Source organism: Melozone crissalis, unplaced genomic scaffold (genome assembly GCF_028551555.1).
Source record: "Melozone crissalis strain CALT ecotype California unplaced genomic scaffold, PUWL_Pcris_2 ptg000045l_1, whole genome shotgun sequence".
Lineage (NCBI taxonomy): Eukaryota > Metazoa > Chordata > Aves > Passeriformes > Passerellidae > Melozone > Melozone crissalis.
This window is the reverse complement of record NW_026535823.1, coordinates 19,012,529-19,034,423: the sequence shown is the minus strand read 5'-3', so window position 1 is coordinate 19,034,423 and position 21,895 is coordinate 19,012,529. Positions and strand designations below refer to the sequence as shown.

General features: G+C 44.9%; 1 protein-coding gene across 1 annotated transcript; it reads right to left on the bottom strand.

Annotated features, from left to right (window-relative positions):
- Window positions 1–2,032: 2,032 nt before the first annotated feature.
- LPAR3 (lysophosphatidic acid receptor 3) lies at window positions 2,033–13,080 on the bottom strand. The gene is made up of 3 exons (XM_054286022.1): window positions 12,868–13,080; window positions 9,629–10,386; window positions 2,033–3,220 (listed from the first exon to the last, which is right to left on the bottom strand). Exons 2-3 carry the CDS (start codon window positions 10,362–10,364, stop codon window positions 2,871–2,873), a joined length of 1,086 nt encoding a protein of 361 aa, XP_054141997.1. The 5' UTR covers window positions 10,365–10,386; window positions 12,868–13,080; the 3' UTR covers window positions 2,033–2,870.
- Between the last annotated feature and the right edge of the window lie 8,815 nt (window positions 13,081–21,895).

The following is a 21,895-nucleotide window of genomic DNA, read 5'->3' as shown; positions in this document are numbered from 1 at the left end:
CAGGAGGCAAAACAAGACTTGCATTTTGAAGTACCATTTTATTTTCTATTAGGTTTGCATACAGAGCCTCAGCCTAGCTCAGACCAACTGTGCACTGCAGTAGCTGTAGGGGTGTAGGGACAGGGGTGCCTTGGCAAGGCCACCTGGGCTGGCTTTGCAGGGCAAGGTTTCCCTAGAGGCATGGGGAGGGAAGCAGGGGTGGCTTTGGTGAGAGGACACCAGAAATTCCCTGTGTCTGCCAGAGCCAATGCCAGCTGGCTCCAAGACAGACCCACCCCGTCCAAAGCTGAGTCCATCAGCCACAGTGGGATAATGTATCTAAGATGGATGAACAAAACCTGTGCAACTGCAGCTGAAGTGGAGAGTGAGAATTTGTGAGAGAAACAACTGTGCCAACACCAAGGTGGGCAGGAGGCGCCCCAGGCACCAGAGCTGAGCTTCTCCTGCAGGCCATGGAGGCCCATGGTGAGCAAAGATGTACCTGCAGCCTGTGGAGGATCCCATGCAGGAGAAGGGAATGCCCAAAGGAGGCTGTGAGCATGTGGAAAGGCCATGCTGGAGCAGGTTTGCTGGCTAGTGACTCCAGGGGGGACCCATCCTCTTGGAGAAATTTGAGGAGAACTGTCTCCTGTGGGAGGCACCCCGTAAAGGAGAGGGGCAACATATGAGGAAACCTCACCGTGAGGAGGAAGGAGTGGCAACAACTGATGAACCAACCCATTCCCTGTCCCCCTGCACCACTGTGAAATGGAGATAGAGAAAATCAGGAGTAAAGCTAAGCCCAAGAAAAACAGAGGATGGGAGGAAAGTATTAAGATCTGGGTTTATTTCCCATTATCCTACCCTGATGTGATTGGTAATAACTTAATTTTTCTCCAAGTCAAGTCTATAATTGGTGATCAATCTCTCCCTGTCCTTATCTTGAGCCTTTTGTTTTATTTTCTCTCCCCTGTCCAGCTGAGGAGAGGAGTGATGGAGCAGCTTTGGTAGGCACCTGGTCTCCAGCCAGGCTCAGCCCACCACACCACTGCCTCTAAAAGCACCACTTTACATGCTTTTCAGAACACCAGAGCAGTGAAGTAGTATTTGCACAAAAATTGCATTATAATAGCAAAAAAATGTGTAAACATTTTTAGCGTTGCTCAAATACAGCATCTGCCTTGAATACTGGGCACATCCCTACCAGTTGGGATGGGATGAGCATGCTATAGGAGAGCTCTCTGAACAGGGCCTTACTGTGCTTGCAAGATATGCTAAGGGCTGCTGTGAGGTCCCCCAGTGCATTCTGCAAACCCCCTGCTCAGCCTTTGAGCCAAGGGTGGCTCTGTTTTGACCAACACAGTCCAGATATCCATGTGCAAGTGGCACCCAAGGAAGGATTTGTCCCAACCACAGCTGAACTTTATCTTCCAGCTTCATAAAATATGTCCTTGCTGTTGGCTCTTCGTGTTGTTCTCTGATAATTCCAAGTGGCCAAAACTTTTCAAAGTGACCTCTGGTAGTGGTAACCTGCTTTGATATAGGGATCAGACTTTCCCTAGGAGGCAACACAGGAAACTCCTCTTGAAGTTAAAATGGCAACAGGGAGTTCCCTGCTGTTGAAACCAGGCAGCATGGATCAGCCTTTCAGAGTGCTGAGAAATTACAATCCAGTTCTTAATTTGAAAGTTGAAATAGAAGTTTACCATAGAGCTCTGTATTGCTGGATCCTCTGTTACAGCATAGTCCATGAATCAAACTCCAGCTGTTTGGGCTGTGGCTGCATCAGCACTAGATTTGAAAGCCCTCCATGGCTCGCTGCTTCATGGCCCCTTCCCCAAGTGCCTGTTCCAGTAAGATCTGCTCGCAAACCAGAGGTTAAATATGGTCCAGACAGGGCCTGACAATCAATGCATACTGTGTACTGTGGTAGGGGCTTAGATTGATTTCAGGCTTTTTTTTGCCTGTAAATTAATTTCTTTTTTTAAATAGCTTGAGTGTATTTAAACTTGCCTTCAAAGTTCCCTTGTAAACCAGAGCTTTGGATCTCATTTCTCTCAGTGGCATAGCAGGTAAAGAGGAGCAAGCACACCCATTTGATGTTGTCTAGGGAAGTAAAAAATGAGCACAATGAGCACAGCCTTACTGCTTTTCTGTCAATCCACCCTCCATGCCTGCCTGCACAACAGCAGCAGACTGCACTGTCTTTGCCTGCAGTACTCACCCCTCTGTGAAGGAAAAATGGCTTTTGTGCTTTCTGTACTCTCAGATCCTGGCAGCCCATGGTCAGACACTCACACCCACTGACACCTGGTCTGGCTCTCCCGTCACAGCCAGGTTTCTGGCATAGCTTTAATAAACTATCAAACTACCTATTTTGAAAGCAAAATAAGGAGGAGGAAGAGAAGAGGTAAGCATGACCTTTTTCATGAAATTCACAAACCAAGAAAACAGGTCACAATTCTGTCCAACCCAGCCAGCAATCCTCCTCAAGATGCACAGAAACTACTCAAAGCATAAATACTCAATGAATGCCAAACCTGCACAGTCAGGCAAGTTTCTTCTCTCTGTAGGAGCTTAAGGAAGGTCTCCTTACATTGCTTACACTTTGTTTCCATGCACAAGAAGTCTCTAAGAGGTATTTATTCCATTCACATGAAAAAACAATTTCATGTACTTGAAAGACAAAAAGGATGGCAGTACAGAAAGTTTTCTTCATTACAAAGTGTTTTTCCATCAGGCAATTATTTATAAGAACTTTTGTTAACACTGGAGTTGAGGCTCTGGAACAAAGTGGATATATTGTTTACTAGCTTTGCCAGTCGATCTCCTCTTACAAAACCTCTCCCTTCCCCCTCTCCTTTTCCAGCCAAGTCAGTCCCTTGCATAGCTCAGGAGTTTCCTTTGTCACCAAGATCTCCTTTTCCACAAATTGTCCCTTGAATAATGCCATCTTCAATGTAGTGGCCCGAGATATCCGTGCTCCTGCAGAGAACTGTCGAGGGGATCCGGGACGAGCGTCTGTCCTGGCTCCTGTCCTCAGAGGAGCAGCAAATCATCCTTTTCATGGTAGCCCACATCTCATCATCTTTGTATGAATAAATTATTGGATTCATGACAGAGTTCAACAGGGCCAGGAGAAGAAACCACCTTTTAACATGCTGAATCCCACAGTCAGTACAGTTCAGCCCATCAAGCAACAAGACGACCAGGCCAGGGGTCCAGCAGACAACAAAGGCACCTAGAAATATAGGAGACAATAAAAAGAAAACCAAATCTGACTTCAAACTTCTAGGGTTGGTTTTGGAATGTTTAATATCTTACAAGATTATTGATTTTGTCAAAATTCTACACAAAAGTGAGAAAAGCAGGAGAGGACAAAATTCTAATGACAGTAGCAAGATTATGTCTGCTACAGCTTCTCTGAGCAGGAGGCAGGGCAGCTCTCAGAAGACAGCAGGGAGCAAGAATCTGAGCTGCTGACAGCCTCAACTCAAACACACATGGGAGAAGGTCATCACAGCAATGATTTATCCATGCTGATAAATAAACAAGAGCTCTGGAGCATTTAAAATCAGAGAACTGACACTGGAACACATTTCCTCTGTTCATCTCTTTCATGTACTGGAGGAGAAGATATCAAGTGGTTCACTTCCGCCACTGCCATAGTATGATCTAAAGAGGCGAGCCACCCCACAGCTGACTCTGCAGTGCCAATTAATAAGACAGGTGTCACATAATTTACACATGTCCTGGCAGGGAAACCCACAGCCAGTGTAGGATGGGCCTCTCCCTACAACACACCAGCACTGTGGGCTCCCTGTCAGAGCTGAGCCCACCTCCTTCCTCTGCTCCCTCCCAGGCTCTGCATGCTCAGACACACTAATTCAGCTGCAGGAAAAAAAATTAGCTACACAGGAAAAGAGAGGAGGAACAAATAGATGAATTGGTGAAGGTGAAGTGAAGGGAAATGAAGGGGTGGAAAAAAAAAACCAAAAGCAAAACAGAAAAAGTATGAGGAAGTGCTTAGTGGTGGGGGAAGAGAAAACTCTGTGAGAGGCAAAAAAAAAAAATTAAAGGGAGAATGAGGTAGATATTAGACTGAACACAGCACAAAGAAAGCATTAAAACCACAACTTAGAAGGCAGTTCAATATTACATTTGCACCTTCCCGTGTTCCTGAACAACCATACCATAAATGAGGGTGAGCAGGGGTAACATTGCCAGCAAATGCAGCCTCAGGCACCAACTGGAGAGGGGCCCTGCCCTGCCCCATCTGCCCCTTGGTCTCCCCCTGCACTGCACCCCGTGATCCCTTGCCCAGAGCCCAGGGAAGGAGCAGCCATATGCATGATAATACTAACTTAGCACAAGCCACAATTGCTGTCTGACATTCAGAAATAGAAAATTACAACTCTGCCCAGCAGTCACAGTTTGAACAATGTACCAAGGAAATTCCAACCACTTATCACAGCAGAGTTTCCCCATTTTGGACCTTAGGAAAAAACAAATTCAACAAATAGCATCTACATGCCTAAAAGCTCTCTGGGGATGTGGATATCTGTTTAACAATTTTGGTAGAAGAAGCAAGTCCACCTCATCCTTTCAAAGCTGGATATTCCCATCTCCAAGCTGGGCAAGGCAGCAGAGGGAGGGAGCCTGGCAGTGCCCAGGCGCAGCCAGGCACCCACCAGCAGTGCTGCACACACGGGCTGGGGTCAGCAGCACTGAGACTGCTCCCCATTGAGGACTGGGGTGAGCAATGCCCATGGGACAGGCAGGCCATGATGGTATGCTAAGGGGATTTGTGGATTTAGCAAGCACTAGGGTTGCTGAAAAATGGATCAGGACATGGTATTGTGGATCTTGCTGCAACCTTTTGCTCCTGGACTACAAACAAAATTCAGCTGATTTACTCTGTTCTTTCTGAACAGAAAGGCAAGAGACCACTTTCTTCAGAAACTGAATTTTCTCCTCTGCTGTACCAAGATTTTTGTGATGCTAAGTGCTAATTTCGTGGTGTTAGTTTTGAGATACTGGTTAACATCAGTAACATTCCTCCATTGCCCACTGGCATTGGGAGCTGCATGCTGCTACCACAACACTTGTTTTCCCTGGTCAGTCTCTGTGCTACACACTGGTTTGGCTCCTGCATGCTGAGTAAGCAGTTGAGAGCAGCTCTCTCTTATCATCTACAATGGACAAAACACTGCACAGAATTGCTGTCCTGGGGTTCACCAGCAAATCCTATCAGCTTTAACAAGTGCTGTAACCCAACCAACCACCCAGACAATACTGTGCCTGGTTAAGTGTCTCAGCAAGTGTTCAGACACAGAGCTTCCACTAACAAGGGTCACTGGCAAAGTGGCACTGCCAATGCACCAGCTCCCTGCAGAAACTGAGATGGTAACAAACCTTCCTTAGAACAGACACTGAAAGCATTTTGACCATTGTACCATAAAGAGTGCAAGGTGCAACACGCTTGTATGGAAGCCAGCAGGATAGGAAAGAGACCCCAAAAGGCACATTTAACAAAAGACACAGAAATCTCTCCTTTAAACAGAACCCAAAACTGCAGGCAGGAGTGGTCACAAACTCACAGGATGTATTCCTGTCTATCTATACAAGCAAAATCCTAGAAGGTTTCAAAAGTGAGGGAAGATAAAAGACACCTTCAGGCATGTCTCCACACATTTCCCACAACCGAAAACAAGGACAGGGCAATGCAGTGTCCAAGTTACTGGATAATGCTTTCTTGGGGTTGCTTTGACTCCATCAAAAACACATTTTGCTCTTAGCACCGCTTAGAGATGAAAGTGAGGCACGTCTCAGACTCGCAGCCTTGCTCAGATTTTGTTATTTTTACCACCAAGCTTTCAGAGGGAGCCATGGTTAAGCATAAAAATATACCTTAGTCTCAGCCCTTCAGCAATTTTCTTGTTTGCAGAATATTTATCCCATAGGAGCTCCCCTCCCTGACAAAGTGACGCACTCTAAAAATAGTTTAACTTCTGGGACTCATTAAAATTCACAAAAGTGACATGAAATACAGCCTGACTGCCACATAGATTAGAACAACTCCAAGTGTCTTCACCAAAGACAGAGATCACCATGCCTCAAGGTTAGTTAGAGGATTTTCCATTAGATTTAACCATGGAATTTCTTGCAGATTACATCATCTCTGTTTAAAAATTAATTCCTGTGGATCCAGAAGCACTACTGATGCTTCAACAGCATCATTTCATAAACTCCTGCACATCAAGGCTGTCCCTGAGCATGCCAACACTGAGAGAAAAAAAAAAAATTGCAGTAGGTTCCAGATGCCAACGCCACATGTGCGACCAAGTTAAAACAGCAAGTTACCAATTAAACTATAAATTCACTGAAACTGAAAATCATCCCCTCCAAAGCTGCTATTTCAGCAGGAATCTCACTGCCAGGTTCAGAGGAGCTACCACATACACAACCACCTGAAAATCACACACCCACAGACCTGCAGCCTCTCTTCTTCAAAGCTGCAGCCACAGGCTGGGCTGGGGTTGTGCCACAAGGTCAGCCCAAGAGGATTTTAGCCCCTTTTTCCTGGTTCCACATCTTCCAGTTTCAATGAGATAACACCCTGTGGTTCAGCATGCCAAGGGGAAAGCCTCACTCCCGTGCCATGATGGACCATTTCAGGGGTCATGGCAGGAATATGCAGTGACAGACACCTGGCTCCCAGCCTTTGGAAGGGACCCTCCAAGCCTAAGGGATGGTGCAAAAACCCACCACAAGCTGTGGTCACCAGGAATCCATGAAATGACACTAAAATCTCAATTCCCCCGACTCTCGGCTGTAGGGCCACAGGAGGGGAGCACCCAGGGAGGACAGGGATGTTTGGCTGGAGGGGCAGCCAGCACAGCCCAGCCTTCCCAAGGAGGGAGCAGGAGGAAGCTGGCAGGAGCAGCAGTACCCAGCACACACAGCCTACTCCCACACAGCAGCACAGCAGAATCCTGAATCTCCCATGAAAACAATAGAGCCATGTGGTAACAACAATATTGGGGATTATTATGCATTATCCAGCACAGCATCTTGGAATGGGCTTTTAGTTAAGAGGGTATCAGGTCTGTACTCCAAAGCATTTTCAGATATTTCAGAAAAAAGCATTTAAAATAACTGCTTTGGGTGAAACCCGAGCTGCATATAGCTCTAGGCTCTTGCATCAGTGGTTATGAGCAGAATTTTGGAAGAATAACATTTGGTGACTCCTGGTAATTGGAAAGTCCAGAAAACAAGCTATTTGGTTTTTAATGCGTTTTGCACACAGTTCTTGAATGACTTGGCCAGGAGAGCACATTTCAAACTGTTCAAAAAAATAAGTCCTCATTTTTGGAAATAAATGGTTATAAAATGTCCCTCAGAGTCAAAATTTGGAGAACTGACATGAAGGAACATGCCAAGACACATTTCCTCTGACCCATGAGCTTGCAGTAGACTGTACACCCAGCAACACCAGCACCAATTTAACTTCTTTGGAAGCAGGCTCTGTTTCAGTTTTGTTTCTGACTGACAAAGTAAATATACAAAATTAGGATCTCTAAAGCAGCATGCAGGCTGAGTTAAATTTGCCTAGTCCAGCACACAATAACATTAAATGTTCTGCCTGAACTGTAGTTCAATTTCATGGCTGAAAAGCCATATGCTGTGAGATAGAGGAAGATAATGCTGAACTTCTGATCAACCCATAGTCCTAAGGCCCCACTCCCTAGGAAAAGAAATAACAAGTTCAAAATGAGATTTTAAGGGGTTTATTTCCACACAGCAGCACAGAGAACACTGAAGGCTTGCCCAGGCTGAAGGACCTTGAGGGATGAGGGAATGGCAGCCACCACCCCTGTCCCTCCAGCTCCCACACTGGCTGCAGGGTGCAGTCCTGCCTTCAGCAGAAATGCCCAGAAAACAGCTTTTTAAAAGTGCTCTGCTTTCTGTCTCTGTCCAATGCAGCAGTTATCTAGAGTCTACTCATCCCTATGCATTAGGGCAGGATCATATTTGGAGCAATTCAGAGTTTTCCTGCAGGGATTTTCTCCTTCCAGGTGGATGGTTTAGGTTTCACTGCACGGGAGCTTAGGTGGGGCAAAAGATTAAATCTTGCTCCTGCAAGTCAAGGGCAGAGAGACAGGAACAACCACCAAATTGACTCTCAAAAAAGAACAGTTGGGAGATGGTTTAGAAGGAAAAGGCTTTGGCAGCGGACAAGCCAACTCCAGAAGACACAGAAGTATAAGTGAGAACCTTGTACATACTTTCTTTTACAAGGTCAAGCACTGTGAAATTTAATGGATTTCAGCTTCTGAAGCTCTTTAAGAGATCATTTGGTAGACAAAGATATTAAGCAGCAGATATCTGATTAAATAGCAGATATTATTTCAGAAATAAACCAATAAAATCAGATACCAAACAGTTCAAAGAGCATCCAAAAACTGCAAGGGAAAGAAAGTGTCCTCAACTTGAACTTCTTACCCTGGCAAGTCCTACCTCCGTGAAAAATTACACTTTTCTCCCAGAGCTCTCTAATACTACCATGCTGCAGTATGACACACCAGGTACACATGACCACCACCTTTCCCAAAAGCTCCAGCTCTGCTGCACTGGCTCATCCAACCTCAGAACAGCTGTCAGAGCAACAAAGCCATATTTGTGGGTTAGAGTCCACCACCACCTGAGCCCAGCTTCACAAACGTCTTAGCGTATCCCCAGCTGCACCTGGAGCCCTGCTGACATAATATTTGGTTTCCAGGACACATCTTGCTCAGATTTAAGTCATTCTGGAGAAAATCGACTGCTACAGCTGGTATTTGTTCCAAGGATCAGTCACCTGATCCTTTCATCTCTAATTTAATGTGCACTACATCACAATTCCCTGATGAAGTGATCTGAGCTGCTCAAGTATCAACAGTGCCTTTAGGCTAGAACCCAGGGCAAATCTCATGCTATGATTTAGAGATCTAAGGCTAGACTGTACCATCATTATCTAAAAGTACGTTGCACCATGCAATATCCACAGAATGAAGGTGCATCCTTCCCTTGAAAAGCAAACCTCTGCCAAAGTCACAGACCCACCAGCCATTCTCTCCTTTCCCCGGGGAGGGTGCATTTCCAGGGGGAAGAAGTTTCCATGCCCAGGAAACAGCCAAGAGGAAGATGTGCAAAGAAAACTATCAACATCCAACATTAGCGCTCATGGCCTTCTGCAAGTACTAAAAAATATTACTTTGAAAATGTTCTACTAAGTAATTATAAACCTTCACAAGCCTTTATCTAAAATGATTTGGTATCTTCCTGCTTAAAAAAAAAAAACAGCCAAAAACCTTTACCTTCAAAATTTGTGTTTTGTAACAAGGTGCCTACACTTTTCTTCTATGTGTTGACCAGTCCTCTGTCTCATGTTTCTGCACAGTGCAACAGCTCTTTCAGTGTCTAAAGTAAACAGAAGCCTAAATGCCTCCAGCACTTAAAAGTTCAGTGAGGTTTCTTTGTGTTAGGAGGGCGGAACAATTTTTGTGGAGTTTTTTGTTGGTTTGTTTCAAATAAAAACTAAACCAAACCAACACTGGCAATTCACTGGCACTGCCAGCCTTGCCCAGCATGGTTTGTGGTCTCTTACCTAAGACAGTCATGACAGTCTTCATCAGCTTCACAGGGGTTCTCCTCCGGCTGATGGACCCGCTGGTGTGTGAAGACAAGACGTTGGTTTTCCTCTGGACATACATGTAGATTCTTATGTAAACCACCACCATAATGAAGAAGACAACCAGGTTTAAGACACTCCAGAACACCAGGTAGCTTCTGCTGTAAATGGGTGCCAGGGACGAGCAGACAGTAATGTCACAGAGGCAGTTCCAGCCCAGGGTCGGAACGGCGCCCATGAAAATGGCAATGGCCCAGATGGATATGATGAGGAAGGTGACTCTCTTCTTGGTGAGGTTGCTGTGGATCTTCATGCGCATGATGGACATGTGGCGCTCCACGGCGATGACCAGCAGGTTCACCAGGGACGCCGTCAGGCTGGTGTCCAGCAGACCCTGGCGCAGGAACCAGCGGTTCACCGTCAGCGTCTTCGACACCGGGCCCGTGTTGAACATCAAGAACACGTAGGCGATTCCAGCAAAAAAGTCTGCAGCTGCTAGGTTGGCCAGAAGATAGTAAAAGGGAAAGTGAAACCTCTTGTTCTTCACCACAGCTGCTATGACCAAGGAATTTGAGATAAAAATGAAGAGGCAGAAGAAGGTGCCAAAGCACAGAACACCGATGAGCTGCGGCCCTTTCCACTCATCCGCCGTGTCCGCCTTTGTCCTGTTGTAGAAAAAGTCCATGCGCTTGTCATAGTAGCATTCGTTCATCCTGGATTAAAGGCCCTGCATCCTAGGGAGGATGGGAGGGAAAAAGGGGGAAGATTGACAATCAGCTAATAGTCCTTGCTTCAACCACCATACCTTCCTTTTTGGGGGACAAGGGGTTGTGACAGGGACATGAGAGGGTGCTTGACACGGGACGCCTGAAGTAAAAATTCAAGCTGTACAGGGTGGATACAGAAGATACTCTGGAGGACCACAGTGCATGATGCTTGGCTGAATCAGGAATTTAAAAAGATTTTCCTACTTAAAAAATTCCAGCACAGTTCTTTTGCACTAGCAGTCGTACTGTACAAGCAACAAAGTAGAAGTTAAAAAAATTACTTTCTGGAGGTCATGGAGAAAATCTGAGCAACAGCCAAGCCATTTTTGCTGTGAAATCCCATGTTTGAGCCACAGGCCCATCATTATTTCCATTTCTCAGTACAGCCAGTTGGGATAGGGAAGCATAAATCATAACCCTTCCACTCTACTGACTAAGTAATAAAAGACCCATTGCAGAAAAATTAATTCTTGGTTTTTCAATTATATATTAATAAATGTAAAAAGGTATGTATATAAGATACTACATGCACATATATTCTGAGTGTATATCTGTTATTTACTACTAGAGAACTTCAGTAAATGTGCTGAAAAGAGAAAAATATTTTCTAGATCTTTGACTAGTCTAAAGCCAGGAATTATTTTACTGGGCTCTCAAGCACCACACAGCCCAGTTATCTTTAAAACTAAAACCCAGCTCCCTACACAACCACAGGTTAAAGCAAGCCCCAGGAGCAGCAGTAGTGCTGGGGTTTATTTACCCACTCAGCACTATTTTGGACACAGGGCTATTAAACCTGATGATGGAGAGGGAGTCCAAGTTCCAGCTTACATCACACTTGTGCTGCTCTGATGAGGTCAATGTCAGCTGCTTTGGCAACTTCCCTGCCTTTTTTATGAACCAAACGGAACCTGCACTAATTCACACAGGACATCTGACAGCAATCACTCATGGCTGCTGGAGCCCATGCAGGGTCTCATAGCTCAGAAGGGAGAGTTTGTGTCTGACCATCACCATCCCTCACATTCACTGTCAGTTTCTGAGGAAAGATTTTAACAGTTCATTAAGAGATATTGTATAGTTTTAGCAAAACCCAGGAACACAGCCATGGCACAAAATGCTAGATACTATACAGAGTGGCACCAACAAAAAACCTAGATGAGGTGGTTACAGGCAGAAAGATTTTAAAAGCATAGGCCTGCTACCTCTGCAGCTAAAATTGTTAGCAGATAAACATCAGGTTCACTTAGCCTGTTATTACCCTGTGGTTATTTTACAGTTAAATCTCATCTGCCCAGGGACTGGGAAGCAAATTAAACAATCCTCAGCACTCTGGTTAATGCACCTCTGTTATATTAAAGGCTCCTTCCAAGCTTTGAACTAAAATGGTCCATCTTTTATCATTTATGCTATGCTACCTGTGTTATTTCATGCAATATTTACAGTAATATTACATCAAATGACACTATTCCATAGTGAATATTTTCAGGAAATTTATCTTTTTTTAATATTCCATCTTTCTGAACTAGCTCCTTAGCCTTTTTTCCTTGATTTTTCTTAATTCTCACCTAGTAGTCAACATGAAAGCAGGCCACTTGACATTGTCCATTTTATTACCCTCAAGAACCTGGCCAGCCACTTTTTTTACAAAAGACTATTACTTAAAGCATCAAATTTAAACACATAGTCAGAACTAAGAACAGCTACTTGAGGACATGAAGTGGAAGGAAACAAGTAAATCATCCCTTGTGCTGAAATATTACAGAGCATCCATCTAAAAATAAAAAAGCCTCAGCAATGCAGATCCACTGCAATGAGTCAACAGGAATTCAACGCCCACTGCTCCCTGTTCAGGGAACAAGGGGGAGTTGGGCAGTCAGCACATTCCCCATTCTCACCTAGGAGCTACTCAAAAATCAAATCCACTCTGTAAGGGACCACAAGTCCCTGAGGAGCTGCAGACAACAGCTACTGGAGTAGCCCAGTGCTGGGAACCCTGCCAGCAGAGAAGCCTCTGCTCTAACACATCAAGGCACCAAAGGACTCACTGAGCTTGACATTAAGCTTTTACAGAGCAGCCCAAATGCCTGCAAATAGAAGCAGCATTTTGGGCAAGAATGGCAGGGAAAAGAAAAAAAAAAAAATCCCAAAAAGCCAAAACTGTGAAAATTACAGGGAAGGTTTTCTGAACATGTTGTATCTTACTGTGTAATCATCTCAACAGATGAATCCCTTGCTTGCAGTGACTGGAGAATAAAGAAATCTACAGATGCTTTTTGCATCTCATCTGTTTAAAAGCTTAAAGAAATCCAAAATATCAGCTATGAATTTATTCTAAATACTTCAGCTTAATGAGGTCCCATCCTTATTTGAAGTAGTAACCAAAGAAAAAGACCCATTCACACATCCATAATTCTCCACTGAAATAATTACACTACAAACACTTACTGTCACACAGCAGAGCTCAAACAACAAATGATTTTGAAAGAGATGTCTTGAGGTATTGAGGTGAGATGAGAAGGAGCACAAAAGCATCCAGCTGAGGTCTCAGAGTCACAGGGCAGACCCTGGAGATTTCCACATGGAAGGTGCACCAAAGCAGAAGCTGAACTGGAGCAAGTTCACATCCCAGTCCTTCAAAGCGGAGATGCAGCACGCGGATGTTTGCACCAGCCTGGGTGCAAAAAGCACTTACACACCAGAGGCCTTGCAGACAGTGCAAGGTTTTCTTCACACCTTCATCTGAAGCCCTCCCAGCAGAACGAGCCTGGTTCAGCTGGGACAGAGCTATGCAGCTGGATCCTCAGTGGTCCTGCCCCAGTCCACAGCAGGCACAGGGATGGGATATTCCATAGTTCCTGGCATGTGACACGTCCTGGCAGGGCTTTCTTCTCCAGGTCTTCTCTTCTGCAGTCAGATCAGAGATGTTTACCTTAATCAGGGCAGGTTTAAACTTAAGAAGAAAAAAATAACCCTTAAATATAACCCTTTATTAAAAATAATCCTAAAATATTACATATTTCAGATCTGTTTATTAAGTACACAAGAATCTGAGTATTCAGGCGAAATATTGTTCAGTTATTAAAAAAACAGCTAAACTTGTCAGTCCAGACTCAAAAAGGCAGGAGAGTCATCCAGAGTTTGCAGCAGAGAGCTCTCCTGTTGTGCTACTCACTTAAAGAAGAATTGCCTTATTCTGCTTTGAAATTGGCTCTCCCAAGCTTGACAGTTCTTGGGTTTTTATGAGAAAGGACAGCAGATAATCTCTATTCACCTGTTCTACACCACTTGGTGTTTCCTATCCCCTCATGCAGAACTCCAGCAGTTATCACATACTGCATATTCTGCAGGGGAGTTGAGCTAACAGCTTGCTCTTTTACTTGCAGGCAAATACATCAAAACTTGTCAAGTGCCAAAAACATACACTTGTCTAAAAGGTTCTTTCTCTCATTTCAACTTATTTAATTACCTCATTTCGACCAATAGTAGCCAAAAAGACCACAAACTGATGGACTATGAACTGCATTTTCCAATACCGCTCTTGAGTAAACATTCAAGCTTTTTCTCTTTTTTGAGTGGGAAAAATCCTCTGTTCCAAAAATCTCAAAGGATTTGGCATTTTAGCTAAACTGTTTTCAAACTTAAAAGCACACTTCAAGAATTCTTCCCAATATATAACATCTTGAGCATTATTTGTCTTAATGACAGATGTATATATTTTAATTGCTTATAAATTCCTCTATGACAGTATAACTCCTACCAAGTCAGGATATGTTCTTCACTGTTCTTTAAATAAAAGTCAAGAATTTGCATGATTGTGTAGGAATATATTACACCAGCTACCTGAATAAAGAGTTAGTGAAATAAAACAACACCTAAATTATGTTTTTGACTAAAGGTTTGGCTAGTTGCAAGCTAGCATGCTTTAATGGTTGTTATTCAATTGGAATCTTGTTTGCTTCAATAAATTCACTGAAAATCTTTATATTTATAATGAGATTTAATATCAGCTGTTTAAGTCAAGGATTTTGCTGGTTTAAGTCAAGGATTTTGCTGATTGAAACTGTGATTAAAATTAGCTTTAAGTAATTTTGATTAAAAATTAAATCTCGCCTGTAAATCAGCTCTAAGTTGAGCTCCTCATTATTAATGCAAGCATTTCTGAAGGAAAAAAACAAATAGTATTTTAACGATCAAGTCATTATAAAATTTAGCCTGCAAGCCATAATGTAATTCAAGGCACATTCCCATGGTTTTCTTCCCTGTCCATTAAAAACCAAGATGTTTCAATACATTGGCTACAACTTTATTGAAGGGCTGGCGTCAGTTTGGGGGGCTTTGATGGCTTCTGTCCTGTTTCTGCATAAATGCAAAAGGAGCAGACAGAAAGTCACAGTGAGAGGATTCAAGCCAGCTTTGGCGATGGACTGAAAGGTCCTGAGAGCAAAACTGAGCCTACAAAGAGGACAAAAGAGGTTTAGCCCTTTAGCAGGGCAGAAAGCCATCTCAGGGGAGAGGGAGGGTGTGTGCCCAGGCAGAACTGCAGCCTGGCTCACTGAGCTGGCACAGGAATTTCTGTGCAGAATTTCAGGGTAGTTCAACAGCCAAAGGAGCCACAGTGGAGCAGGAGAGATCCCAGAGGGAGCACAGCCCTGTGAGGGCAGCTCTGTGAGATGGCAGAGCAGAGAGCTGTGCCCACGCTCAGCCTGCCAAGCCGGCAGCCTGCCAGCCCTGCCCGAGCACTGGGCCTCCTGGCTCCCCTTCTCCATCAGCACAGACCAGGCATTACATACAGATCTCTGAGAGACTTTGAAACTTATCACAAAAGTTGCTCTGCGGAAAAGATTTTGAAACTTATCACAAAAGTTGCTCTGAGTTTATCACAATGACTGATCACAGGCACAGGTGGCACACTGTGAAATACTCTCTGCACATTCAGACTGTCACTGCAGAGAAACATCAGCAGCAATTGCCTGCTTGCACACATTCCTTCAGCTGTTTAAATCTACCCTACAAGCAGCAGATGGCTCTTGCAGAGCAGCACAAAAGGCGTGTCTGGAGGTTTGCAGCCAGGGCTCCCCAGAGCACAACGTTTGCCTGCCTGCACCCTGTGCCACAGGCAGACACAGACACCCTCTGTCCTGCCCTCTTCTGCTGGATAAACCACCCCTGCTGCTTTTGATTTTCTCGCTACTGAAAAGCCCTCGCTCACCTCGTTCCCCAGAGGAAGGCACAGGCAGGAGGAAGGCAGGGCGCTGGGCAGCCACAGCAGCAGCACCAGCTCACAATGGGAATTGGTTCCTTGTTCCCCTCCACACCCTGCTACATGTATGGCCAGGGAGGAAAACACAACCCAATGATTGCACAGTAACCCAAGAAACCCATCCAGGTTACCTCAGCTTAGAAAGAAATACCAGTGCAGAAAAGGGTGTGTAACAAAGCAGAAGCCAAAAATGTTAATATGTAACTGTAAGGAAGAGTTTTGTGAGGTAAGTGCTCTGGCTCACTTTTAATTGCCTTTAATATTTTATTGATATTATAACCAAAATCAATTTAGAGAAACAAACTGAAAGGAAGCACATGAAGAACACAAAATTATTCATACAAATATATCTAAACTAAAGATTTTTTTTTTCATCTGGTACTACTAGAGGACGTTATTGAAGCCAACATTCATTTAACAGATCCTACAGAGACAAATTATCTCAGAAATGCAACTGTTTTACATTTTGTTTATTACAGGAATCGTACAGGCACTGCCTGTACTTGAAACAGCATGGTACACAGTACACTTCAAGGACCTGAGAATGTCATTTTTCAAAAACATTTTTTAAATGCAGCTTTACAAATTTAAAAAAAAAAAAAAAGTTATTACTAAAAAACCATGAGGCCAAATGAATAAGTTTTTCAACCAGACAACTTGCTTATAAGTAAGGGAATCTACTTGTGGTTTTGTTTGGCTTTATTTTTTTCTTTAACTGTAGTATCTCCAAGTTCAGATAACTTGCTGAACTCAAACCAATCACTCCCAAGCAGCATTATCCCACTACCTTGGTCTTCAATACCTTTTAGACTAAGGAGAGCAAAGTGCCACATCCATTTTCTCTCCAAGCCTGTTTCATTTACATAATGTTAACTTATGGAAAGTACAGCAGCACTCATACTTCCACCACAGTTCTGGATATTTCCAGTAATAGTCCATTTCTGTGGTGTCATCTTTTGGACTGGGAAGGGAGTGGGGTAAAAGGAATGGAGATTACTCTTTGGCAACTCTTAATTATCTGTGGTGGAAAGAAATATTTAAGGTTTTTATTTACCATACATCCTGCGTAAAAGATACCATATAGCATACCAATGCAATATGGTACAAATAGAGAGCCTCAAGAAAAGTATTAAACCTACCAAACTCTCAAGACTAAATATTTAGAGTTGCAGAGAGAGGAAGTAGCACCACCAGCCGCAAACCACAGTGCTCTGTACACACAGTCTGATAAGAGGCTTTAAAATCACTGTCACACAAGAGTCATCCTGTGCATGTCAGTGACAGTGCTGTTCCTCTGCAAGCTGCTGCAGGCTGTCACTGACAATAGAACTGTGACACAGGGATACAGGGGCACCTCCACCTAGGTACTACAAAGCTCAGGCTCCAGCTCCTGAAATCCCTTTAGCACAAAGCTGCTCTAATGCACTAAATTGTCTGAAAGCTCTGATACATTGCAGGAATTTGTTAGGGACAGATAGCAAGTAACTCACTAGTTACCACAAGTTTAGACTTCAGACTTTGGTAATTTAAGACTTTCTGAAATTATGGTTTACTAGATCTATATATGGAGTTCAAACTAAAAACTTTGCTGCAAAGCCTTCATTTAGTCTCCTTTAAGTGTGGTTCTGGAAGGAGCTGGCAGGTCATCCTATAATGCGGAAACAGACACAGCATTTGAAGTATTTAAAAGTCATTCAAACAGCCTATACATTGTGAAACATGCCTAGAAGAAAATACCTGTTCTGCTTCTAAAGTAAGTTTCCCATTTCTGCAGAACTTCCAGGTCCTCTCACTGATCACTAGCAGCTCCATTTTACCATTCAACAAATCAGCTTTCTTTACAAAGCCTACAGAATGCAACACAGACTATTTCAGCACAGTCCCAAACAAGTCAATTTTACTGTTTATTTTCAGGACATACTGATGAGGACCTAAATCACACCACTGCTGATTAAAAGAAGTTACTTGACTGCATCTGATCTCTTAAGAGACTCAGAGCCTGGGTTCACAAGCAAATGTGTCAGTGGAGCTGTTAGAAATAAAACACTCCAAGACCTTTTTGCTCAAGACATAGAAGTTAGCCTAATGGCATAATCGTAAAATTCAGGTATGTCAGTCTTTAACACCCAAGATAAACACATTCTCTAGAGCATCAAATCATATACTGCACAGATTTTATTGCATTATCTGATAGCATAAAGCCTATGCTGTAAGACATTCCTAAAAGGTCAGTGTAGCACTGGAGGATAAGGACACAGCCAGTCTAATTTGTCTGAAACTTTTACCTAGCATTCTGAAAAAAAACCTAAATACATCTCTCAGCTTTGCATGGTGGTAAGAATTGCTGCTTCTTTACTGATCATGCAGATTTGGTTTGTGGGGCTGTTTGATTTGTTTCCTTTTAGTTTAATTTTCAGTACAGAGATAAGCTTAGTGAAATCAGATTTTTCACTGTATAACTGGATTTGAGTTATGCTTTCTACTGCACTTTTTGAAGACCTTAAGAGTATGCAAGAAACGACATACACAGCTTAAAGAACAAAGCTACAGCAATGCAGCTTACCAGTCTGCAACAAGAAACGTCTTTTTCTAAACTCATATCACAGATAGGAGAGCAGACCCAAGTACATGATCTCTGGAAACCCAAGGGTACAAAACTGCTTCCTCTCCCTCTACCCCCGGCCCCGACTTTGTTTCCCTAAGGGAAAGAATGTATCCTGCAAAATAACGCAGTGTATTTTTTCGGTGTATTGCATGGAATAAGATAACACCGTATTAAAAAACCGCTTAACACGAGACCTTTGCCGGCGCCCGCAGTCCGTGCGAGCCGCCCGCGCCCCAGCAGGGCAGGACCCGCGCCCAGGGCTGTGAGAGGGGAGTCTCGAATGCTTGGAAACTCACGTGTGTGCTCCTGAACGCGTGTCCGTGCCCGCACACACCGCGGCGTCTGTCCGGGACAGAGCGACAGCCCCGGCTGTGCCCGCCGGGCTCGGGCTGGCTATAGGCACTGCCCCGCCGGGCTCGGGCTGGCTCCAGGCACCGGGCACTGCCCCGCCGGGCTCGGGCTGCGCTCCGGGCTCTGCCCCGCCGGGCTCGGGCTGGCTCCGGGCACTGCCCCGCCGGGCTCGGGCTGCGCTCCGGGCTCTGCCCCGCCGGGCTCGGGCTGCGCTCCGGGCACTGCCCCGCCGGGCTCGGGCGGCGCTCCGGGCTCTGCCCCGCCGGGCTCGGGCTGGCTCCGGGCACTGCCCGCTCCGCTCCCCGGCACGGCCCGGGGCTCCGCTACCACCGCAGAGAGTTTTACAGAAGTGAAGAAGTTTTACCAGCCCGACTCGTAGAGCAAAGGCGCATTGCTCGCGGAGCCCGTCCAGCCCGCAGTAACAGCGCTCCTTCCCACCGCTGCCCCCTCACCGAGCTGCCGGCCCGGCCCCGCGGTCCGGTCGGTGGCAGGGGCTGAGCCTGCCCGCCCTGGCCCCACTCACCGGTAGCCCCGGCCCCACTCACCCAGCGGCAGCCCCGGTCCGAGCGGAGCAGCGCCAGCGCCGCCGCCAGCGCGGGCCCGCCCGCCCGCCCCGCTCCGCGCCCCGGCCCGCCCCGCCGCCTTAACCCGTCCGGCCCCGCCCGCACCTGCCCCCGGCCCGAGACCGGCAGAGCTCGCCCAGGACTTCGTTCTCTCCCCGGGACCAGGGTTTGGCTCTCCCCCGGCACGGGCGGCAGGAGAACGCTAGCGAGACCCCCGAGCTGCACAAGCCCAAAGGGCTGTGCCGCCCGAAAAGCCCGTCAGAAGGTCCATCATCATTCGCACATTAGGAAACAAATGCAAAACCCAGATAAAATTGCAATAATTTCTGCGAATACATCCGGACAGTACAGACAGTAGAGCACCACACGTAGCTGTTCTTTGAAACACAGAGTAAAAAGCAAACAAGAACCATTTCACACCCAGCAGTGTGATACAGAAACTTGGCGGCTCATGCCACCTCCAAGGGGCCGGAGTGAGCACACACAGCTTTGCAAAGACAAGCCAAATTCAAAAGTAGACGGTAGTACAGAATCACATTTATCTGATGCCTCTGATCAAGCAGATCTGACCCGTTGTTACCCACCTCGATCACTTACTGAGGGCAGGCATATGCCCAATAGCGCAGACCTACGCACAGCTCTGCTCAGAGCTGAACTGACTAAACAAAATCTCAGCAGAAGATCTCTGTCCCACTTCCCAGAAATCCTGGTAACAATTACAGCATGAAACTTAGGTGCTAAAGCCTAGGCACAACCTTGCACGTGAACATTATATATGAAATGCCAAACAGACTCCATGTGAATTTTTTTTCTGTTTTAAACAAAAAAGAAAATAAAAACCTCAGAATAAGAGCCTGAAATCTTATTGACCCTGTTCCCCTCACTTGAATGCTCACCTTGAAGATGGCTTAGGAAATTATCTTCTCTTCTTTCCTGTCCAAGTCTCATCAAGCTTCTCATTGTCTCATCCATTTCTATCCTCCTTTTGTTAAGTCCTATAAGCAATTAGCAAAAGCTTCCTATTCCCAAAGAATTAGACTACGAAAGGCAACATCCCTTTTTTAGAGCACTTTGCAAAAGTTTATGTTCCAGTTCTGCTTCCATTATTGTGCATTACCTCCTTAGCAGCTGGAGTGGGACCACCTATTAGCCAGCAACTGTGTTCAAATCTGTATTAATGTGCAGAATTCAGAGTCAACATATGCCAGATTTCCTGTTAAGTTTCACCTCTGTGGAACAGAGAGACAGTAATAGCCTCCAGCAAGTGTGTCTTATCTTCTTTTTCACGAGGAAAAAAACCAGAACACCAGGTGGTGAAGATAAAAAGTGGTTTCTACAGCACATTAGTGACCTGCTCCAATATGGTAGGGCTGAAGCAGCAGTCTAGCTAGCAAGCATTTCATATGATTCAAATAATAAAAAATCAATACTGGACAAGAAAGCCTTACGATTCCATTACAGAAATCAAGTCTTAAAAACATTTAAGAATTATTAAGTATTCTTTGCATTTCTTTTGTTGATAGTGCTTTCCCTCATTCCCTGAGGGGTTCTCTCACGAACAAGTATTCATGTGAGCAGTGATTTTGGCAGGTCACATTAAGAAAGAGCCACAGCTCCTGCACCATGGCTCGGTGTCAGGGGCAGGGGAGGCACCTCAGCTGCCCCAGGAGGCGCCGGCCCCTGGAGGGGATGAGCCTGTTACATTGTTCATGCCTTACACCACTAATTACCCACACACTTGCTTTACCATTTGCTTCTGCTAGGTTCCAGTCTCTAACCCAAGATTTCTGCCAGTACTGGCAGAGGGCACAGCAGTAAGGAAAACTCAGTTCATTTTCAGACATGATGGATTTAAAATGTTTGATTTAGAAAGAGGCACTCCAGAAAGCTAACCAGTAAAATAGCTGCAAATTCAGAAAACATCAGCATCTTGTACATCACCAAATAGACTGCACATTGTAAGGGACAGGGGAACCTTGGCAGCCAGTTGATGCTGACCCTCCTGCAGTCTGCAGAAGAGTTCTTGGGTTATCCAGGGCCCCAGAGCACACACCAAAATACTAACATTGCCCCAAACAAGTTCTGCAAATAAACACCAGTAGAAAGGTTGGCTCTTCTGTCAACAGTGGAAGACAGCAATGCTCTGTTCTAGATCACACAGTTTATGAAAAGACTGTTAGAGAAAATCTTTGCTAAGAGCACAATGTCTTGGTTATTGGTAGCAATTTCAGTTATGGCCACAGCAACACATTGCACATCTGGGATGGAAAGAAAATTCCCTGTCCCAAATACATCTCAGCAATAGAAGCATTAAAATGTGCAGAACCTGGATGCAGCAAAATCCTGACACCAAAAATCTGTTCTAGACACCTAGCTGCAGCCAAAGCAATGGCATTCACTTTCAACAATAACAATAGAAGTATAATAGTTACAAATGTAAACACTAGGCAGGAGATTAAAATAAACAAAAGAAAGGGGCTAAAAAAAAAAAGCTGCCACTCATCTCACTCTTATCAGGGCAGCATTTTGAATTGCCTTTGCCATTTGAAACACTGACAAGGCAGAAGCTGCAGAGAGCACCATTAGCAGTTAAGAACACACAGCAAGACTGGTCCAAACCAACACACTGACATCACCTGCTGAAGAGTGGCTTTTTTAGAGAGCAAGTAGTGCAGAGACACAAGTGGAGCTTCT

Bases quoted from the DNA above. Each gene is read 5' to 3' on its own strand.
- LPAR3 (XM_054286022.1), bottom strand. From the start codon at position 10,364: ATGAACGAATGCTACTATGACAAGCGCATGGACTTTTTCTACAACAGG. The intron at 3,221-9,628 runs GTAAGAGACCAC...CTATATTTCTAG, and splicing joins GACTGTCATGACTGTCTTAG to GTGCCTTTGTTGTCTGCTGG.